The sequence below is a fragment of the Eleutherodactylus coqui genome, chromosome 3 (assembly GCF_035609145.1).
Source record: "Eleutherodactylus coqui strain aEleCoq1 chromosome 3, aEleCoq1.hap1, whole genome shotgun sequence".
NCBI classification, from domain to species: Eukaryota; Metazoa; Chordata; class Amphibia; order Anura; family Eleutherodactylidae; genus Eleutherodactylus; species Eleutherodactylus coqui.
The window spans coordinates 12,589,149-12,611,715 of NC_089839.1; the positions used below are offsets into that span (position 1 = coordinate 12,589,149).

The 22,567-nt window shown below is 46.9% G+C and overlaps 1 protein-coding gene across 1 annotated transcript in view; it reads right to left on the reverse strand.

The window, feature by feature from the left end:
- The window catches only part of XDH (xanthine dehydrogenase), a 54,075-nt gene that overhangs the window by 16,563 nt on the left and 14,945 nt on the right, over positions 1–22,567 (reverse strand). The window contains exons 6-21 of the mRNA XM_066594801.1: positions 20,816–20,878; positions 17,676–17,762; positions 15,972–16,113; positions 14,932–15,024; positions 14,707–14,858; positions 14,430–14,523; positions 13,769–13,878; positions 10,466–10,650; positions 7,434–7,608; positions 6,035–6,124; positions 5,336–5,505; positions 4,172–4,295; positions 3,895–4,014; positions 2,935–3,031; positions 630–754; positions 297–430 (exon numbers count right to left, since the gene is read on the reverse strand). Coding sequence (XP_066450898.1) covers positions 297–430; positions 630–754; positions 2,935–3,031; positions 3,895–4,014; positions 4,172–4,295; positions 5,336–5,505; positions 6,035–6,124; positions 7,434–7,608; positions 10,466–10,650; positions 13,769–13,878; positions 14,430–14,523; positions 14,707–14,858; positions 14,932–15,024; positions 15,972–16,113; positions 17,676–17,762; positions 20,816–20,878 — 1,961 coding nt within the window. The remainder of the gene's footprint in view (positions 1–296; positions 431–629; positions 755–2,934; positions 3,032–3,894; positions 4,015–4,171; positions 4,296–5,335; positions 5,506–6,034; positions 6,125–7,433; positions 7,609–10,465; positions 10,651–13,768; positions 13,879–14,429; positions 14,524–14,706; positions 14,859–14,931; positions 15,025–15,971; positions 16,114–17,675; positions 17,763–20,815; positions 20,879–22,567) is intronic.

Below are 22,567 nucleotides of genomic sequence, written 5' to 3' on the forward strand. Positions count from 1 at the left end.
CTGCCAGTCGAGTGCACTGAGCTGAAGCAGACAGCCGATCAGCGGGGATCCAGGCTTCCAGGCACCTGGCGGTCTACTATTCATGACATATCCTGAGGATAAGCTATCAGGAGTTTACGAGTTTAGTGGCAAAAATGAGATTTTTATGCATTTTTTGCTTTTTACAAAAACATAACTGCTTTGTTGCAAAAATTTCCTAAATGTGTCCAGGAGGGTGACGTGTACCATAAATACTGTCCGGTCAGTGAAAGGGTTAAATTACAGTCTAAGCAAAGAGCCAAAATGTAAGACCTTACCTGTACGCTGCCACTGCCACGGCTGTAGACAGGATGGTACTTCTGGATTCCTTTCCCCCAAAGCCTCCCCCCATTCTCTTCACACGGACCACAATACGGTTAGCAGGAACCCCGAGAGCGCGGGCCGCAAAGTTCTACGGTGGAGACGGGAAAATGGGTCTGTTACGTGTCACATGTATGATGCAATGACGATAGGCAAGGACTGAAGGCATGGAGGTCATATAGAGTAACCAGTGCCAAGGGGGTATAGCCCATGAGCGACCAGTGCCATAGCTGCACTCTGATTGGCTGCAGTGGACACCATTGCTCTTCCTTGACCCTCAGTGGTCCTACCTGCGTCTCCGTCGTATTCTGCGTGGAGGCAAACAGCTCCATCTCTCCGTCTTCGCCCTTCGGGACAGCGATGCAACAGTTTGTCTCCAAATAAAAATGTTCTTGACCCCCGATGTAAATCTCCCCTGAGGAACGACAAGAACACAAGCTTACTGGAAGCCCCCGGAAGCCATGGGTCGGAGCGTCATAGTGCACCCCCAGAAGGTAGGTACGGCCACCCTTACAATCATTTGTTATTGCTCCAGTGCACCTACAGTAAAGCTTGAAGCAATTTGCAAGTAGTCTTGGCTATAAATCTCCTGCCGTTTTGTGTATACAGCTCCGCTGCAGACCGATGTGATTCCATCTTACAGACTACAAATAAATTGTGAGCAGATAGTTGGAGACAAAGATGAGAGGGAGCAAATAGTGAGAGTGTTGGGGTGTATTCACGCCTGATACCTGAGGGATTGTGATCTCATCAGATATCGCATGGGAGAAGAATATACTACTTTCAATATGTTAATTCTCACGGACGATTTTTCTCTCGGGCTGGTGGGCGGAGATTGAAAAATTGCAACGTCCTATTTTTGGGCAATTCTGTTTCAGAATCGTCCATTATTTCCAATGGCAGCAAAAAAAAAATTGCATCAGTGGCACGAAGATGCGGTTGTCACGCCAATGTGATGCGATTTTTCTATTTTTCCTATTGAAACTACATGCGATTTTCAAACGTGTAAAAATCGTTGTTATGCATATTTCTCACAAAACGCATCGCAGGAGAAATCACAGTTTCAATGCCGGTCTCACAGTTTGGCGCAGTATCGGTCTCCCATAGACTTTTAGTTGTGCCGCTTACACTTTGTGCGCAAAATACGTGCGGGGAAAAAAATTGTGGCATGTTCTATCTTGACATGAATTACTGGCGCACATACCAAGATAGTGTATGGTGATTGGCGTTATGCAGCAAGTACATGTCATTGTGTACTTGTGCATGCTTCCGCCCGAGAGATACATTCGCCACCCGCTGGCAAACAAAGTCTTGTGAGCCCAACTTAAATGTGTGATATGGGTTCAAGTTTCTCACACCGATATTGCACTCACCCGGGTGAATGCTCCATTACTGGAGTTGCTAATCATCTCCTCTGACAAGCAGAGAAGACGCTGGGGCTTCAGAAGCGGACGCTCACAACAACAGAAATCCCTCCACATAGCCAGGGGAGCAGAGAAAGAAGCAAGACTGAGCATGTGCGACCAAGAACAAGACTGAGCATGTGCGACCATGTACAAGACTGAGCATGTGCGACCGTGTACAAGACTGAGCATGTGCGACCGAGAACAAGACTGAGCGGGGTTGAGTGTGTGACCGTTGGTTAACAATCAGCGTGTGTACAAGACTGAGCATGTGTGACCGTCTACGAGACTGAGCGGGGCTAACTATGTGACCATTTATAAGCATGTGCGACCGTGTACGATACTGAGCGTGTGCGACAGTGTACATTACTGAGCGGGGCTGAGTATGTGACCATGTATAACACTCAGTGTGTGCGACCGTGTACATTACTGAGCGGCCCTGAGTATGTGACAGTGTATGACACTCAGCGTGTGTGACCATTTATAATACTCAGCGTGTGCGACCGTGTACAAGACTGAGCATCTGCGACTGTGTAGAAGACTGAACATGTGCAACCATACACAAGACCTAGTGTTTACGACCATATACAAGACTGAGCGTGTCTGACCATGTACAAGACTGAGCCAAGCTTGTATGACCACCTTGGACATAGAATAGCAACAGTTGGGGGCGCTATTTCAAAATTAGTCTTGGAATATCTGAGAATACAAACATTTTTAGAAAGTGAAAAAAAAAAAGTTTATAACTCTGGTCTGGATGTAACTAGAAACAATGAGTCTTGTTTACTGAGAGCGGCTTTTCATTCCCTGGTCTACATAAACTATATGCCCGGCTACAAGCAACACATGTATTAGGATGGGCAAGTTTCTTAATATGTCGGTCTCATCTGGTGCAGCTCCGAGCTGGAGTAGGCTTATGTATGATCTATGCCAAATTATAGGAAATATGACAGGCCGCATCTGGTCCCACCCCCGAATACTGGACCCACCCACTATTACAACAAGTGAAAGAATGTGGCATAAGTACTTAAAAAGTTGCTGTTTTGGACCGTGCACCAAATTGTGACATTTGTACACCAGAATTCTGGCATCTAGGACATAATAAATAGGCCCCGATATTCTTCGTGGGATGACCCCTTTAATATTGTATCTTGATGCACCGGTACATTGCAAAGGTACCGAGAGCCCTCACCTTCCAGGGTGTGATCGGCCTCCTGGAAACCTTTCTCGATGCTCCCATTTTCAATTTTCTTGATAGGAAGGAAAAACGACTGCTTGTCAATGGCATCCTGGAAAAATTGTGCAAAAAGAGGAGATTATATGCAGAATCCGGCAGGGGAGGAAGACCTGATGAGGACGACCCCATCCCACGCCAGGTTGGAGCGGATCTAAAAGTGCTCACAGAAGAGTGTTCAGGAAGAGTCTACTTTCGAGTCTGGCACCTTAGACCACTTGGCCATCCAAGGATCCAATATGGCCAAGTAGTTTGTGGCATCAGACACAAGGGTAGACTCTTCTCCAAGATAGAGCATTCCAGCCTCCAGCAGGAGATGCGTGTTCAGACCTCCCCACATAGGGTTGTCACCAAAAAATACCAGCCAAGGTAAAAAAAAAGGGGGCCTGGGTAGGGGATTGGCTTATCACAACATATGATCTTACCTCCATTTTTCCAGTGGCCCTTATAATAATAGTCCCCCCTCCCAGTGGTCCCTATAGTAAAAGTAGCCTCAGTAGTAATAGCGCCCCCTCTCACTGGACCATATAGTACTAGTGCCCCCTCTCAGTGGTCCCTATAGTAATAGTAGCCTCAGTAGTAATAGTGCCCCCTCTCAGTGGACCATATAGTACTAGTGCCCCCTCCCAGTGGTCCCTATAGTAATAGTAGCCTCAGTAGTAATAGCGCCCCCTCTCAGTGGACCATATAGTACTAGTGCCCCCTCTCAGTGACCCCTGAAGTAACAGTGCCCCTTTAGTGCCCCCAGTAGTAATAGCGACCCCCTTAGCTCAGTGGGAGCTGTATAAATCAGAATGCCCTTAACTCCCCCTAGTGGTGGCTGCAGGCAGAAAAACTTTTTTCTTCTGTCTACAGCTGCATGAAGGGACGTAGATAAGGAGCTCTGCATCCGAAAAGCTAATTCCTAACTTCACGTACCTGGATTGTAACGATGGGCTCCAGCTCCTCATACGTGATCTTCACAGCGTTAGCAGCGTCTTGTGCGTGTTCCTGGGTGTCGGCGACAACCGCAGCAATAATGTGTCCAACGCAAGTCACCTATAAGGTATGAATCAGAGCTTAAAGGAACATTGCACTCCATTTGCTGTGCGTCTGTATTGTTCCCTGTTATCAGCCATTTTAGGCAATGAATTGAACGGCTCCTAATGATTGAGCAGCTTGCGATGTCGGCTGGCAGATCCCTGATCGCACTTACCGTATGTTCTGCAAATATCAGCTCGTCATGTCTGATCCCGGTCACGTTGCTTCCTGGAATATCGTTAGCAGAAAGGAAACAGACGAACCCCGAAGCGGCCGCAGCCCCCGATTTATCTATGGATCTGTAGAGAAGCACAAGCAGCATCTATGATAGAACATGTGAGGACCCCCATAACAGCCAGAATAGGACCCCACACATTACTATAGGGAGGCCTTTGAAAGTCTACGAGGCAAGAGAGGAGGGAGGGGGTAACCCGAACCTCCTTTCTTTGGGCCTCACAGCAGCAGTCTGTGGTATACAGTATATATCACTGTGTCTGATATTCAGTATTCACTATAATGTGTGTTGGATTTTGCTTGATGTGACATATGAGCCCAAATGGGGTCCCCTTCTGTGTACCCCTCCCCATTGGAATCTCCTCCCTTATCTATACTTTTAATGAATAAAACCAATGAATGTATCCTAATGTTCAAAGTATAAGAAGAGGGATGTGGTTTTAATATCTCAATCCACGCCTCCAACCCCACCCCTCTGTACCCCGCCAAGTAATAATGCCACTCGGTGCCCCCACAGAGTAACAGTGACCCTCAAAATAATCATACCCCTCTATGACCATTTAAAGTAATAGTGCCTCCTCTGTACTCCTACAAAGTAATAATCTTCCTTTGTGCCCCCTTAAAGTGGCAGTGCCCATCTGTGCTCCTCTGTGTCCAATCAAAGTAATAGTGCCCCCTCTGTAACCGTACAATGCAATAATTCCCCTCTGGGTCTCTTAAAGTAATAGTGCAGTCAGTGCTCCCTCAAAGTCATAGTGCCCCTCTGTGCCCCCTTAAATAGTGCCAATCTGTTCCTCCTCAAAATAATAGTGTTAATCTGTGCCCCCTCAAATAATAGTGTCCCTCTGTGCCCATTCAAAGTACGGTAATAATGCTCCTCTGTGCCCTACCCCCTCAAAGTAATAGTGCCCTTTTGTGACCTCTTAAAGTAAGTCACCCCAAAATAATAATGCTCCTCTCCACCCTTATAAAGTAATGGTGCCCCCTCTGTACCCCTACAAACTAATAACGACCCTCTGTAACTTTTCAAAGTAATGATGCCCCTCTGTGCCCCTACAAAGTAACAGTGCCCCTTTGTGCCCCCTAAAGTAATTCATCCACTTACATAATTTTAGCGTGCGCCTTGGTGCTGGTTATTAAGGCTAGATACAGCTCATTCTCGTAATGGGGGATATCGTCGCAGTACACGGCTTCTCCTGTGGCTTGCTTCATGGCTGACAAGTGCATGATGGGACGACCTACAAAGTCGTCAGGGTCCTGCCCGGCTGGAACCTCCTGCAAAGCAAATACAGAAATATATTGCATATACTGCAGTGTGTGATATAATGGATCGGTGCTCGTTATAACTTTGCCATCCTCCTTTCTTTCTAGGGAGACTTACATTAACCCTTTGCAATCCAATTTTGGATTCAGAGTTTCCTAGGGGTTTTTCTCTTTCTGCCATTATACAATGGCGCCACCTACTGGCTAGAGCCAGTACTGCGGTATGTGACATGTTGGAGAGGCCCCCGACAACAGAGCGGCCAGTAATATACAGTAAGAATATCCTGCCAGACGTCTTCCGACATTGGAGCTGTACAGCCTTCAATCAGAATGTCTTTAGACGTCAGACAGTGGATTGGAAAGGGTTAAGTGACTTTTCCCTATTCTGGGTGTAATGAGTGCTGCCACCTGGTGGCCATAACAGCAAAACATTTTTTTCTTGCAGATTCCTTCATCGGCAGCATCTTTTTATCAAAATGTAGAATAATCTAACAATGAGTGAACCCCCGAGCTACGAGCTTATTACAACTACCGAACTTACCTGAAACAGCTGCACGCCGGACGTGGGCGGCTTATGGAACAGTTCAGTGGCGCTCTCGTATTCCGGCAGGACGGTGCCGGGGAAATTGTTCTAAAGGAATTGAAAGTAGAAAAAAAATAAAAAATGTGAAAAATAACCAAGAAGGGCGTTCTGATTTAAATGACGCCTCTTATGACAAATCAGCCTATGAACGCCCCGTCGGCGGTGGGAGGGGCTTGTGTGAACATTGTGTGACTTTGTAAAAAATTGCATGTGATAAGTTTAAACTATTGACTCCTCATATGATATAGAAAAAGGAGGTACAAACTGCACCATAAAACATGTAGAGGGGATGATAAAGCTTCTGTGTATACATAGATTCTTAAAGGGGCGGTCAGGGGAGAGAAAAAATAAGTTGCAATCTGCTTAGCGCTCTATAAAAACCTAAAAACCCATACTGAACCCGATTTCCCGCAGTGCCCCCGGTCCCCCGCTGCGCTCTTCTTCCGGCTCCAGCGATGATGTCCTGACACAGGGTCATGTGACCGCTGCAGCCAGTTACCAAGTAACATAAGTTATATACAGCCATTAACTGGCTGCACTGGTCACATGACCCTGTGATGGGACCTCAGCGCTGGAGCTGGAAGAAGGGTGCAGCAGGGAACGGGCACCAACGAAACTGTGGGAGAACCAGTGGAGAGAGAATGATTCCATGCAGCACATTTACAGAACTTTTTACACCAGTTTCTGGAGTAAAAAAGTAGCAATTTTTTGCACATGCAGATATATGCACACACATATGTACAGCAAGCAGAGATGCTGAAATGATGAGTAATTAATCAGGAGGAGCATCTTGCTTTTAGAGGGGTTTTCTGGGACTTTTTTTATTGATGACCTACCTTCAGGATAGGTCATGAATAGCTGATTGGTGGGGGTTCACCATTTGGGATCCCTGGCAATCAACTGATATTGACCGCCCTGTTAATGCGGACAGAACCACAAGCTGACAGCACTGTCTGAAGTGCAGCGGCCCGGCAAAGCTCCCTTGAATTCTTTGCCAAAACTACCTGGGAGTATGGAGGATGCTCGCTACCTTGTGGAATCTGTTTTCCAACATCTGAAAGCCGTAATCGCCTAAAAAGGTGGATCGACCCGTTACTGCGTACAAACTGCTGCATACAGATCGCCCTCTGGTGGCAGAAACAGGTATTTCATAATTTTTAAAAGTGTACGTGATTGGAAAGGAAGGAACAGAAAACCAGTCCAAATCATAAATACTATCAGTTTCCTGGAAACAACATGATAACTGGAGGATCCCTTTAAATTCCCAATGAGGTGGTTGATCACTATATAAGTCATTCCCTACTGCCACTTGTAGAACAAAATAACCCCAAGAGGAGGTCATAAGACTCGCTCTTACATTTCCTCTTAAATCTGTTTCCAACTTCTTAAGAACTGTAAGATAAAACTTAAAGAAGAAGCTGAGAGTCAGAGTCCGACGAAATTCCACCATTCCTCCAGGAGCGCTAGGGGACAGCGACATCTCTTTGGCTAGGAGTCGGCAGGCGTCCTGCAGGAGGTGCTCATTCCATTCTCTGTGTGGAGAGAACAAAAGGGATCAATGGCTTACAAACAATAGCAAACTACAACTATGCAAATGAGTGATGGAATATTCCTCCACAGCGCCACCTAGTGGAAGGTATCTTCTCTATGTGATGATACCACTCCCAATCCACGTCATAGGCCTCTGACTAGCAAAGCCAGAAACCTACTGCAACCCCGAAACAGCTGTCTGTGTATGGATTCTGGCTTGGTTTTCAATTCCCAATCATTGTTATTAAGTTATATAAAAGTTATATAAAAGGGTCGGACATTGATTTGCAGGTATGTTGCCATCCAATAGGTGGCGCTGCAGAGGGTATTGTTCCATCTTCCTTATTTACATATAACATCCGACCAGTAATAGCTCTTGCAGCATGACTAGGGATATAACCCAAACCAGAGTACCCCTGTGCCAACAGCAATTTTGGGGTTCTTACCTCTAATCAGTACACAGTAAGTAATGTTTCTCCTCATGGAGAACACAGGAGGGTGTAGAGAGCCTTATTTCCCATGCAATGCTCCCTGGGAAAAAGCTATGCAAATGAGGGATTGAATAATCTTCCACAACACCAATGCCCCCCACCCCCCCCCCCCACCCCCAGACTCAAAGTGACAGTCTCTCACCCAGCCAACCACAACCCTACTGAGCACTGATGAGGGGCGAGAATCCCGAAACAGCTGTCTGTACTTGCATGGCTGGCCTTAGCTATATGCGATCGATGCAGTCGCACAGGGAGACGGTCCAACCTTGTAGGTTGGCGCACCAATCAGAAGTAGGCTGTGGGCAATCGCACCCCTTAGGTCCACCTGGCCAGATGATCTTCTCCTTCCATGCAGTGGCATCTTGTGTAACTACATGAAGAATCTTCCTACTGACTGTCTCCTCCCCTCTTATGTTCCTAGGTGCTACCGTCAGCCCATCTATGCCCCCGCAACACTACTGTACAATTCTACTACTTTATTTAGGTTACAAACTTGGTTCTGGGATTGTATCCATGCACTAAGGTCAGTTCCAGTGCTGTATTTATGTTATGAACCGGGTTCTGGTACCGTATTTATTCACTGAGCTGTTCTGTTGTGGTTATCCTTCTGCACAAGCAGACTGCATAGCAGTACTATATATATATATGTATCATTTGTTTCTTATAACGGGAGGGAGTCATCCAACAGATTTCTGCACAGGGTGGTATATAACCTCAGGCCAGCACTGTGTACATGGCTATTCTGGTTCGGATTACATCCTTAGTCATGTTACAAGGCCTGTTATAAAGGTCGGGCTTTGGTTCTTAGTATAGCTGATTTACTGTAGGTGGTGCTGTAGAGCATTATTCGATCTCTCATTTGCATAGCTTTTTCCCAGGCAGCATTGCATGGCCTATAAGACTCCCTACACCCTCCTGGTGCTCGCCACAAGGAAGAACATTAAAAATATTGTGTTTTGGGGTTTTTTTGTATTTTTTATCGATTCCTGTTACTAAAGCCGCTCTCACACGGGTGTTTTTTTTACAGCGTTTAGCAGGTTTTGAAACGCTGGTGTTGACCCCCCATTTATTTCAGTGGAGCTTCTTCGACGAGCGTTTCTAAAGCACGCTAAAGCAAACGCTGTCTGTTCTATTTTTTGGCGTTGCAGCATCGCATCACCCATTGCCATGATGGGGCGCGTTAAAAACGCCATTCTAAAACATTGTAAAACACCGCATTTAAAACCGTCTGTGTGAGACTGCCCTTAGAGTTACTCTGTCCCACTTCTAGCATCAGTTCTGTTTCTGTTTCCACGCACCGACCACCGTATCCTCTGCCTATAACCTCCATACAAGCCTCTCCGGTACTGGTACCAGCAAATGTGTCTGCGATGGGGAATGGACAAACATCTGGCCCTTCTCCATGGACGATATCATCAATGATGCGCTGCTTTGAGTTATGGCCAGAAGCCATGTATTAAGAAAGGAACGGCAAGTCAGCAGCAGTAGAAGAAGGCGAATATGATCATGTGACCGTCAGCCAACCGCTAGTATGACAGCGAGCTCTAATGGCATGTCACACATCTTCTGTTGCTCCATCTTACATAGCAACTCAGAACAGGCAAAAGTCAAAAAGTTAGCAGACTGCCAAACTACAAGCATGGAAGAGTAATATATGCTCTGCTGACATCTAGTGGCAAATGAGAAAACTGCGTCTAATACTTTTTTACAAGCGCAGAGATGACAAAATCAGAAATACCCTTTAAAAAAAAAATTTAATTTGTTTTTTGAGACTCACAAGACTTTAAAAATTGGCCGTGTCCTCATTTCATCAGTGCCAAAGTGTTCCAAAATATTCTACTTAAAAGGAATTCTTCTGAACTACATTATGGATCGTTGGGGTCCGTTGCTCGGGATCCACGCTGATCAGCTGATTAAAGGGACAGTGGTGCTCGGGTGACTGCTGCTGTCACTTCAGTCCATACCAGGCACAGCGCCATGCACTGTATAGCAGCCATGCCTGATATTGTAGCTTGAATGGGGCTGAGGTGATGTCAGGCCATGTGATGAATGACCTGAGAAGAGGACGCGGTGCTCACTGGAGCGCTGTGGCCTCTTCAGTCAGGTGATCGGCAGGGTTCCTCATGATACATGATTAATGCCTTTTGATTCTCTAGCAATAATTATGAGTTTCATTCCATCTTATACTCCAGTTACATCCAGAGCTGCATTTAAAATTTTGCAGTTTGCCCTTAAAAACCGATGGTGGATTTACTTCACTTTATAGTCAAGCAGATCCTCAATATCTATTATGCCAGAATGCACTGCTCTCTGGTTACCAGATTACGAATGCAGCTTTGGGTGTGACTATAGTGAATTAATAAATTACCTGCCAACTAATGCTGCACAAGTGTCTTTTGCCATGACGGTGACTGGGGCCATGCCTCCATAGCTGAGCTTGATCTCCTCTAGCTGATGGCTGTCAGGCTGGAAAACAACCTTCATCCCGCTGGTAACGATGGCGATGTCGTCCTCCCGCCGCGACGCTTGTTTGTAGGCAGAGAAATATTCACGCTGTCACATCAAAGAGAAAGTCAGCAGTCGCTGCGGTTCTGGTTCAGTGTGAATAAAGCTCAATCATTGTATAAGGAAAAGCTATGCAACCTTCTAATAGACTTTGTCTTTCAATTCTTCACTGTTTTTAAGATCTCTGCTTGTCGTCAGTGAATGAGAACATTCTTGTACAAAACTAGAACATCTCATAGCTGAGGGTTTCATACACTTGTATTCAGTCTAGAGGATCTCCCACTGCTTGCTAGAATACCTGAAATTTGTATGGAGCATTGGTCTAGCATGTAAACTCACATAGGAGCCCACTGTCCTCAGTAGGGAACCTCACATAGCCCAGCGTCCCCCATAGAGGATGTCCAGTAGACCAGCGTCCCCCATAGGGGACATCACGTAGACCAGCATCCCCCATAGTGGACATCACGCAGACCAGCATCCCCCGTCGAGGACGTCCAGTAGACCAGCGTCCCCCATAGGAAACATCAAGTAGATCAGCGTCCCTGTAGGGGACATCAAGTAGACCAGCGTCCCCCGTAGAAGAGATCATGTAGAGCAGCATCCTCCGTAGGAGACATTGCGTAGATCAGCTTCCCCCGTAGGGGACATCACATGGACCAGCATCCACCGTAGGGGACATCACGTAGACCAGCATCCCCCGTAAGGGACATCGCGTAGACCAGCATCCCCCGTAAGGGACATCACATAGACCAGCATCCCCCGTAAGGGACATCACGTAGACCAGCATCCCCCGTAAGGGACATCACGTAGACCAGCATCCCCCGTAAGGGACATCGCGTAGACCAGCATCCCCCGTAAGGGACATCACATAGACCAGCATCCCCCGTAAGGGACATGACATAGACCAGCATCCCCCGTAGGGGACATTACGCAGACCAGCGTCCCCCGTAGGGGACATGACGCAGACCAGCGTCCCCCGTAGGGGACATGACGCAGACCAGCGTCCCCCGTAGGGGACATGACGTAGACCAGCGTCCCCCGTAGGGGACATGACGTAGACCAGCGTCCCCCGTAGGGGACATGACGTAGACCAGCGTCCCCCGTAGGGGGCATCAAGTAGACCAGCGTCCCCCGTAGGGGGCATCAAGTAGACCAGCGTCCCCCGTAGGGGGCATCAAGTAGACCAGCGTCCCCCGTAGGGGGCATCACGTAGACCAGCGTCCCGCGTAGGGGGCATCACGTAGACCAGCGTCCCCCGTAGGGGACATCACGTAGACCAGCGTCCCCGTAAGGCACATCACGTAGAACAGCATCCCCCATAGGGGACATCATGTAGACTAGTGTCCCTCATAGGTGACAACACGTAGACCAGCGTCCCCCCGTAGGGAACATCATGTAGACCAGCGTCCCCCGTTCCAGCACTTTAGTTGACCTAAATAATTTATAAATGTTTCCTGCTGAACTCCAGACCTGATAACTTGGGATGTAGCTGTAGTTGACCACACGGTACCCTCCCAATGTCACATGGTACCGAAAGCTTAAATATGAGGAGCTGTTGGCAAACTGTAAAGCTCCTGTAGTTGTCTACAGTGGCATGCAGTCAATGGCAGAAGACCATGCAGCTGCTATGGGGCTCGTGGGGCAGGGGGCCTTGAAACAGAATATCATTGTCCAACCTAATGACTCGCCAGGCATAAACCATACATTACTGCTGAATGCCATTCATCCCCATGGAGTACTGTACATCGCTCAATCCCCCTCTCCCCATGTCTCCTGCTCTTTGTACTGAGAGCAGGAGACATGGGGAGGCGTCAGGTCATGTACTGCAGGGAGCTGTGCGGCATCTGGCAGTACCGCAAGTTAGTAAATGTGTTCTGCTGCTGACTGGGGAGGGGGCAGGCTACATATGGGGAGCACTATCCATTTGTGGGGGCATGATGAGTTGGGTTATAGAGTAAGTAAAATTAGTTTGTGGGGCCACAGAGGGGGCACTAGTACTTTGAGAGGCACAAAGAGGGCACTAGTGCTAAGGGGGCACACTGAAAGGGGTATGGGAGTAGCAGCAGAATGGGGAGAGTGTCATGGAGAGAAACGTTGTGTCTTCATGATGCTCTGGGCTCAGATAAAGGACAAAAAAGAAAACAGATGTTACAAATTAGGGAAAATGTCACCTGTGATCACTGGAGGTAACAATAATTTTGTGGGGCCATAGATGGGAGCACTATTAGGTGGACCACAAGATGGGCTACTATTAATTTTGTGGTCACAAAAGGGGCACTGTTACTTAAATGGTCCACAGAGAGGGTGCTATTAATTTGTGGGGCCACAGAGGGAGCTCTATTACTCTGAGAGGCATAAAAGCGGCAGTAGTATTATAAGGATATACTGAAAGGGGCATTGGGAATTGCAATAGGATGGTAATAATGTTGCGGAGAAAAGAGTTGTGGCTGGAAGAAGTCTTCGTGGCGATCTGGGCACAAATAAAAAGAAAAAAACGAAAATAGATGTCACCAATCAGCGAAGATGCCACCTGTGCTTGCTTGCGATAATAATAATTTTGAGGAAACAAAGATGGGGGCAGTATTAGTTGAGCACTATTACTTAGTTAGCCCACAGAGGGGGCACAGGTAATTTGTGGGGCCACAGAGGGGTTATTATTATTTTGAGAGGCACAGAGTGGGCACTAGTATGGGGGCATAATGAAAGGGGCATTGGAGGAAGCAGTAGGATGGGGAGAGTATTGTATATACCCTGTTTCCCTGAAAATAAGACCTACCCCAAAAATAAGCCCTAGCATGATTTTTAAATAGTGTCCACGTAGCTATACATGTAAAAATGAAATATTTGGGAGCAAAAATGAATATAAGACCCTGTCTTATTTTCGGGGAAACACAGTATTAGTTCTTCCTTGTCTGGGCCCAGACCGCGATTAGGGCTTCTTCTAGCCACGACTCATCTCTCCACTACACTTTCCCCATCTGGTTGTTTCCCCCAATGCCCCTTTCAGTATGTCCCCCACAAATTATTAGCACCCCTCCCTGGCCTATATATATATATATATATACACATATATACACACACACTTGTTTCTTGAAGAGGGGACAATTCTGCGTTTTGCGGCGAGTTGCATTTACACCCCTGGCTGTCCCATTGCACCTCCCGTTACCTCTTTGGAATAAGGAATCTCAACAGACAGGAGGATCTCATGCGGCTCCAGGACTGTTTTCCTGTATCCAGTGAAGAAGTTCTCGTCCATCCGGAGGGTCCGCTCCTTCTCTGTAAATACATTTTTGGACCTTTGGTTAAGGCTGCACTCATATACTGTACATGGTATATATCTATCAATGTGTTCTCCAGTATCTGCACTTCTGTCTGATATGCCAGCTCCTGTGATACGGGGTCGAGGTTCAGCATGTCCACCGATGCAGGACTACAACTTGCAGCATGCTTTGATTGCATGCATGTATCAGGACATGCTGGGAGTTGTAGTTTTGCAGCAGCCGGAGAACCACTTCAGTATGCAAATGCTCATTGCTTTTAATAGGTTCAATGCAAAAGTCATCGACCCCCTTTAAGTGAGGGCCAGGCTTGCACAGAAAACGGCAGTAACTGACATAAATACGTAGCTTAACTGCAGCCCATAGAGGCGCCATTATTACCAATATACGGTAAGAGGGACTGATGGGGCGTCTGTTGTAGGCCCAGCATGCCTATAGCGCCCCCTGGCCTCATAAGAAAACAGTGCACTATAAATGGCTTTGGGCACATACATTCCTGCACCTCAGCCCTATTCTACTGACCATATATAGGAAATCTAGTTTTGTCACCTTGAGAGACGACGACCAGCGTGCTGCCACTCGCCATGAAGACAGGGTTCAGGTCCGATATCGGACTGGCCGTCATGATATTTCCACCAATGGCCTGGAAGACACCATCATAGACACTGGTCAGTGTGGGGATAACAGGTAATTGCAATCTCAGTCGTTCCCATATGGCTGTAGTTTGTGGACTATTTTAGAGTACTGTAGATGTGTAATCTGTGTGCAGCGCTGCAGTATATGTTGGTGCCATATAGGTAACAGTAAACCTGTGAGTCCTACTTACAGCCACATTTCGGATTTGCTGTCCTGCGAACCACCTGAGCTGCTCCAGAACGGCCCGGAACACCTCTGTCCTGTACGGGGGCAGGTCAGATACAGCCTTCTGGAGAACGTTACCGAGTGTGGCCAAACTGCAGGCGGCACCAAAACGAATCCCTGCCGAAGAACGCACTGATGGAACGATACGCACGGCCATGAGATGCGGCGACTGGATATTTACGGATCTTACCTTCTGCAGTCCGCTCAACCGCATTTAGTTCAGCGATGCCGCTCGGGGCAATAATCAGCGGGTACGACATGTGCTTAAACTTCACTTCAATCCCTGGAAAAACAAACAAAGCAACTTCAATCATCAATGTCAGTAAGATTATACACCGACCGCCCCTTTATCAGACCCCCATCTAGTGGCGTCGGACTCCTTTGGCCTTCAGAACCGCAGCAATTCATGGTGTAGATTCTGCCAGGTGATGAACTCGTTCTACAGAAATATCGGCCCCTGCGGACAGGAAGCTTCTTGTAGTTGCTGCAGATTAGATGGCGGTGCTGACATGTTCTGTCCGGCTGACAGGAAGGGGTCAGCGATTCATGCTGCTTGCGCCAAATTCTGACCTCCCATCAGCAACAGAAATCTGGATCCATCTGACCAGGAGATGTTTTTCCGCTGCTCAGTGATACAAGTTTTGTGCTCTTTTGCCCGCTGGAGTCTTTCTGTTTCTCTTAGACACAATGGCGCTGGAATTGGTCATCTGCTGTTATAGCCATCCGTGCGGAGGAACGGCGAGTTGTGCGTTCGGACACGTTAGTTGGAGCTCCAGCGTTGTATTCAGCTGACTGTGCAGCCTGTTGGTCAGAACGATTCCTGACATCCTCCTCCGACCCCTTTCAGTGATGAGTTGTTTCCGTCCACAGGATCCCCTTTCGCTGGATGTTTTTCTTAATCGCGCCATTCTCGGTATACTCTCCACACGAGAAAATCCCCTTCCGTTGTTGGCAGTGAGACCCCGGCTAGTCTAACACCGATGACCGGCCTCATTGGAAGTCGCTCCGATTGCTGGATTTTCCCATCTAATGTGGATTCACACTGAAACTGATCCACGGAAAACATTTATGTGATTTTATGCTGCACTCCGGGGTCACGGGGAGAATTACCGTACAGGGAAGGGCCAATCATGAAAGGGCTGGGTGCGCTAATAAAGTGGCCATCAGTGTGTATATATCATATGGTATATGATAATCATGTTATATTCAGCACATTGTCTCATTACTCACCCACTTCCGTGTTCCCCACCACAAGCTTAGCGCTAGGATGCTGAGCCTTCAGGCTTAAGAGCTCCCTGAGGTCAGACGGCTGATACCAGGTGATGCCTTCCCCTTTAAAGACCAGCAGCTTCCGCGGGGCGTCCCTGTACAGCTGGGAGGAAAATATATCAGAATCGCAGCTTATCCTAACATAGCAACTTATAGAAAATGTTTAGAATATACAGTAAATGTAGTTCAGAGATCGGTAGATCGGATTGAAAGGGGTGCAAAAACATTTAGGGATATCAGCAGACTGTAAATTTATTTCAAACAACCAATGCCAGGTAGCTGCTGCAAAGCCTAATATGACCACAGGATGCATACTTGGACAAATGCCTCCACTGATGATAATAATTCTACCTCCAGATCTACAATTGGAGGAGATGATGAAAGTTAATGAAGAAAATATTGGTGAAACATACATACGGGGCGTTGCTGATGAGTATTGAGCCTTACCCGGAAAAAATGGAGCTAGGGACCTTGAAATTTCAGGGTGTACTTGTCTATATTCAGTGATGCAAAAATTAACTACCGGCACCCGTGACTTTAACTTATCTCTTTTTTTCCTAAGTGAACATGGAGCATCTCCAAAGACGTTCAGTGTGGAGGAGCAGAGGACCAGAATCACGTTCCTGTTTCTCCATGGTGCGAAGCAGATCCATGATGAGACGTCACAAGCTTTGGGTGATGGCGGCTCTTCATAGGCAACAGTTAGACGTTGGGTTGTAAATCTTAAAACTGGCTATTCGGTGTTGAAAGTGATAAACCCGGTGGAGGCCGGTCTACGTCTCCGTGCCTGCAAACGTGAGAGCCATCCATGACATGACCATGGAGGGCCGCCGAGTATCAGCCAGAAGTATGGCTACACATCTGGGGATATCAGGGAGAGACTTGGTGCCATTATCCACAACGACTTGGGAATGAGATGGCTTACAGCTGAGTGGATCCCGGATAGAAGAGACGGGTGGAGACATCGGTGGCTGCTGGGGAGTATTCTGCAAGAAATGAGTCAGATGACCTGGACAAACTGGTAACTGGTGATGATGGATCTACTGATCCAGAGACAAAGGAACGGTCTAAGGAATGGAGGCACAGGGGTTCCCCCGGCCAAAGACGTTTGTGTGCAAAGGTCAGCGCAGAAGCAAATGGCAACCATTTTTTGGGATAGGAAGGGAGTTCTGCTCACGGACCTCCCAAAGGGTCCAACCATCAATGCAGCATATTACTGCTCATTATTGACAAAGCTGAGGCAAAATATTAAGGAAAAACATCGAGGAAAGATCTCCAAAGGGGTCATCCTGTTGTATGACAATGCCCGTCACACACAGCAGGGGCCAGTACTGCAAAAATGACCTTCTTAGCCTTTCATCTGATGCCCCATCCACCCCAGTCGCCCGACCTGGCTCCGTCTGACCGCCATCTGTTCCCCAATCTCAAAAGACACCTAAAGGGACGAAGGTTTGGGAGGGTTTTGGAGGCAACTAATGCTGCAAATGAGTGATTTGTCGGAAGAAGTCCATTTGCAAGGACTTAAAAAGCTGCAGGCGAGACGTCACAAGTGCATCCTGGGGGATATGTAGAACAGTGCGGCAGTTTCAGCCTTCTAACTCAATTTTTTCTGGGTGGGCTCAATACTTATCAGCACCCCTCGGATAGCTCAAATTGTGAACCTACCAGTAACTCTGGAGGAAAGATCGGTTCTTGTGTTGGATCCAAGGGTCTAAAGTCTGAGGGGTCAAACAAAGCCGGAGATGATGGTATCTATGGGAAAAAAAGATAGAAGCTAGAGGCGGTGTTCTCAGCCATGGATATTATTTGTTACGGCTGTCTCCTGGGATCTGTGGTGCTACAGATGATCTGCAGCTTTCCTGCTCAGGGGTGGGGATTGCACTGGCTGAGCATGTTTGTGTCTCCAGTCAGTCAATCACTCCAGGTCAGTACACATAAAAGCTGTCTTCCCAGGTGTGGGTGTGGTCAGCTGTCTTCGCAGGTGTGGGTGTGGTCAGCTGTCTTCCCAGGTGTGGGTGTGGTCAGCTGTCTTCCCAGGTGTGGGTGTGGTCAGCTTTCTTCCCAGGTGTGGGTGTGGTCAGCTTTCTCTGTTCTCATTCTCTCTCTGTGTGTGGTGTGAGCAGGTTCTATGTGTTGTGGATGCAAGAAAGGTTTGTTTTGTGTTTGTTTGCTGATGTCGCTGGACTTAGTGTTAAGCGAACTGAAAAAGTTGAATCTTGTTTCAGGTCAAACTTTGCTAAAAATTTGTATCAGCGCGCACCCGAATCTCAGGCAGTTTGTCTCGGCCAAAGACGCAAAAGAAGAAGAATGAAGAGGTAAAAAAAGAAACAAGGAATGAAGAACAAAGAAGAAGGTGGAGGATGAAGAAGAATGATAAAGAATGACACAGAAGGACAAAGAAGTAGAAGGAGTAAAAGAAGAAGATTGATGAAGGACAAAGAATGATAAAGAAGAAAAAGGGGGCGAAGAAGAACAAGTAAGAAGGATGAAGAAGAAAGACAAAGAAGATGATGATGAAGAAGAAGAAGTAGAAGGACAAATAAGAAAAAGGAGAAAAAAAATATTTTCTTTCTTTTTCCTCCTCTTTCTGCCATTTCCTTCTTCTTCGCCTTCTTCTCCTCCACCTCCTCCTTCATCTCCTTTTTCCTTCTTCTACTTCTTTTTCTTCTTCATTAACCTTGCCTTACAACCAGCCCAGAAGTACTTAGATGACCTCCTTGGTGACTGGGGAATGTTTATGTCTCTCAGACAGTATTATACGCCATTTTTAGTGGTATTAGTGATGTTCTGGTTCAGTTTCATCCAATTCTGACTAAACTGAACTTTCAACCTAAATTTGGTGAGCCGGCCGTACCGGACTGCGCTCATCGTTATCCGTAATGATAACAGCGGAGGTCATCATTAAATTATATAGATTTTGCTTTATATGGCTGAAGGAAGGTCCAGACTTATACTGTAAGTAGCACAATAGGGGCAGCTGCCTTGTAGCCTCCACCATTTAGAAGCCTCCACCAGCGCCCCAAACAGAGCTGCAGTTGTGTACTGATTTCCGCCCCAGCCGCCTTGGTACACTAGTCATAAGGGCGCTCTGTGGGTCCCAATCAGCAGCCACAGCATCAGCCAGTTAAGATGTGAGCATGAACTGTAAGGAATTATGTGGGTGCTGTATGACGGTATTATTTGTCCCCTGCACGGTGCTGTAATTTGGGTCCTGTAAGTCTTTGTTATTTTGATACTATAAGGCGGTACATTTTGTGCACTTGGTGGCACTGGTATTTGTGGACTGGATTGACATGTTATTTGGGAATTGTATGGCACTTTTATTTAGTGTGTGGCATTGTTATTTCGGCACTCTGTAGCACCGCATGGGCCCATTATTTGTTAGTTGTATGGCAATGTTATGTGAGAATTGTATGGTTGATGCACGGTGAATATGGTCACTCTATAGAATTGTTTTTAGGCTTTGTATGGCTCTGTTATTTGGGCACCGCATGGTACTTTTATTTGGCCACTGTATGCAACTGTAGAACACTGTTTTTTGGCACTTTATGAAACCGTTATTTGGGCACTGTATGCCAATTTTCTCAGGGTACTCTATGGCACTGTCACCTGCTTAATGTTGTGTGGGCACACTATAGAACTATTATTTGAGCACTCGATGGCACTGTTATTGGGGCACTCTATGGCACTGTACAGTATTGATATCTTGGCACTCTATGGCACTGTAGAGTATTGCTATCTTGGCACTCTATGGCACTGTACAGTATTGATATCTTGGCACTCTATGGCACTGTACAGTATTGTTATCTTGGCACTCTATGGCACTGTATAGTATTGTTATCTTGGCACTCTATGGCACTGTACAGTATTGATATCTGGGCACTCTATGGCACTGTACAGTATTGATATCTGGGCACTCTATGGCACTGTACAGTATTGATATCTGGGCACTCTATGGCACAGTACAGTATTGATATCTTGGCACTCTGTGGCACTGTACAGTATTGATATCTTGGCACTCTGTGGCACTATACAGTATTGATATCTTGGTACTCTGTGGCACTGTAGAGTATTGTTCTCTTGGCACTCTATGGCACTGTAGAGTATTGTTCTCTTGGCACTCTGTGGCACTGTACAGTATTGATATCTTGGCACTCTGTGGCACTGTAGAGTATTGTTATCTTGGCACTCTGTGGCACTGTACAGTATTGATATCTTGGCACTCTGTGGCACTGTAGAGTATTGTTATCTTGGCACTCTGTGGCACTGTACAGTATTGATATCTTGGCACTCTGTGGCACTGTAGAGTATTGTTATCTTGGCACTCTGTGGCACTGTACAGTATTGATATCTTGGCACTCTGTGGCACTGTACAGTATTGATATCTTGGCACTCTGTGGCACTGTACAGTATTGATATCTTGGCACTCTGTGGCACTGTAGAGTATTGTTATCTTGGCACTCTGTGGCACTGTACAGTATTGATATCTTGGCACTCTGTGGCACTGTAGAGTATTGTTATCTTGGCACTCTGTGGCACTGTACAGTATTGATATCTTGGCACTCTGTGGCACTGTACAGTATTGATATCTTGGCACTCTGTGGCACTGTACAGTATTGATATCTTGGCACTCTGTGGCACTGTACAGTATTGTTATCTGGGCACTCTATGGCACTGTTATCTGGTCAATGTTCTTTGTTCACATTCTGATACTGGTATGTGGGCACTTTATTACGCGGTTGTCTGCTCAGTGTCATGTGGGCACCCTACAGCACTTGTTTCCTATAACACAGCAGGAGTTGTACCTCGTTTTCCTCTTTCATATCCATGCAGCAGCCGTTCTCTGTCTTTCTGCCACAACATCCGTCCTGAGAATATAAAACACCAATTATTTATTAGACCATTTACGGCGGCAGCAACGGGCTGTGGCATCACTGCCAATACTGGTAAATCCACCAACATCCCCCTGAATACAAGGTTTGACTAGACAGGAGTAAAGAAATAGACCATGTTGGAAAATAGGAATATTTTCCTCCTTCTTAAAGGGATTGTCCACTTCAGACAACACATTCTAGCTGATAAATGAAATCCAGGAATCTCCCTCCATTACCGCTATGTGATAACAGGACATATAGCGAAGGGTTGCCTATAGTTTAGAAGGGGAGCAATAATAGCGCCTCCAGCTGGATCCAGACGGTAAAAAACTTTGTCATGGGATCATGATCATAGGTTAATTTGTTGCCCTGGGGCAACCTATTTTGGTACTAATATATTTAGCTTGGTTCTAGTGCTGTAGCTATGTTCTGAGCTTGGCTCTGGTGCTTTATCTATGTTCTGAGCTTGGTTCTGGCGCTTTATCTATGTTCTGAGCTTGGCTCTGGCACTGTATCTATGTTCTGAGCTTGGCTCTGGCACTGTATCTATGTTCTGAGCTTGGCTCTGGCGCTGTATCTATGTTCTGAGCTTGGCTCTGGCGCTGTATCTATGTTCTGAGCTTGGCTCTGGCGCTGTATCTATGTTCTGAGCTTGGCTCTGGCGCTGTATCTATGTTCTGAGCTTGGCTCTGGCGCTGTATCTATGTTCTGAGCTTGGCTCTGGCGCTGTATCTATGTTCTGAGCTTGGCTCTGGCGCTGTATCTATGTTCTGAGCTTGGCTCTGGCGCTGTATCTATGTTCTGAGCTTGGCTCTGGCGCTGTATCTATGTTCTGAGCTTGGCTCTGGCGCTGTATCTATGTTCTGAGCTTGGCTCTGGCGCTGTATCTATGTTCTGAGCTTGGCTCTGGCGCTGTATCTATGTTCTGAGCTTGGCTCTGGCGCTGTATCTATGTTCTGAGCTTGGCTCTGGCGCTGTATCTATGTTCTGAGCTTGGCTCTGGCGCTGTATCTATGTTCTGAGCTTGGCTCTGGCGCTGTATCTATGTTCTGAGCTTGGCTCTGGCGCTGTATCTATGTTCTGAGCTTGGCTCTGGCGCTGTATCTATGTTCTGAGCTTGGCTCTGGCGCTGTATCTATGTTCTGAGCTTGGCTCTGGCGCTGTATCTATGTTCTGAGCTTGGCTCTGGCGCTGTATCTATGTTCTGAGCTTGGCTCTGGCGCTGTATCTATGTTCTGAGCTTGGCTCTGGCGCTGTATCTATGTTCTGAGCTTGGCTCTGGCGCTGTATCTATGTTCTGAGCTTGGCTCTGGCGCTGTATCTATGTTCTGAGCTTGGCTCTGGCGCTGTATCTATGTTCTGAGCTTGGCTCTGGCGCTGTATCTATGTTCTGAGCTTGGTTCTGGCGCTGTATCTATGTTCTGAGCTTGGTTCTGGCGCTGTATCTATGTTCTGAGCTTGGCTCTGGCGCTGTATCTATGTTCTGAGCTTGGCTCTGGCGCTGTATCTATGTTCTGAGCTTGGCTCTGGCGCTGTATCCATGTTCTGAGCTTGGCTCTGGCGCTGTATCCATGTTCTGAGCTTGGCTCCGGTGCTGTATTTATGTTATGAGCTGGGTTCTGGTACAGTATTTATTCCCTGAGCTGTTTTGGTGTGGGGATGCTACTAACTTGCTGCTTTCTG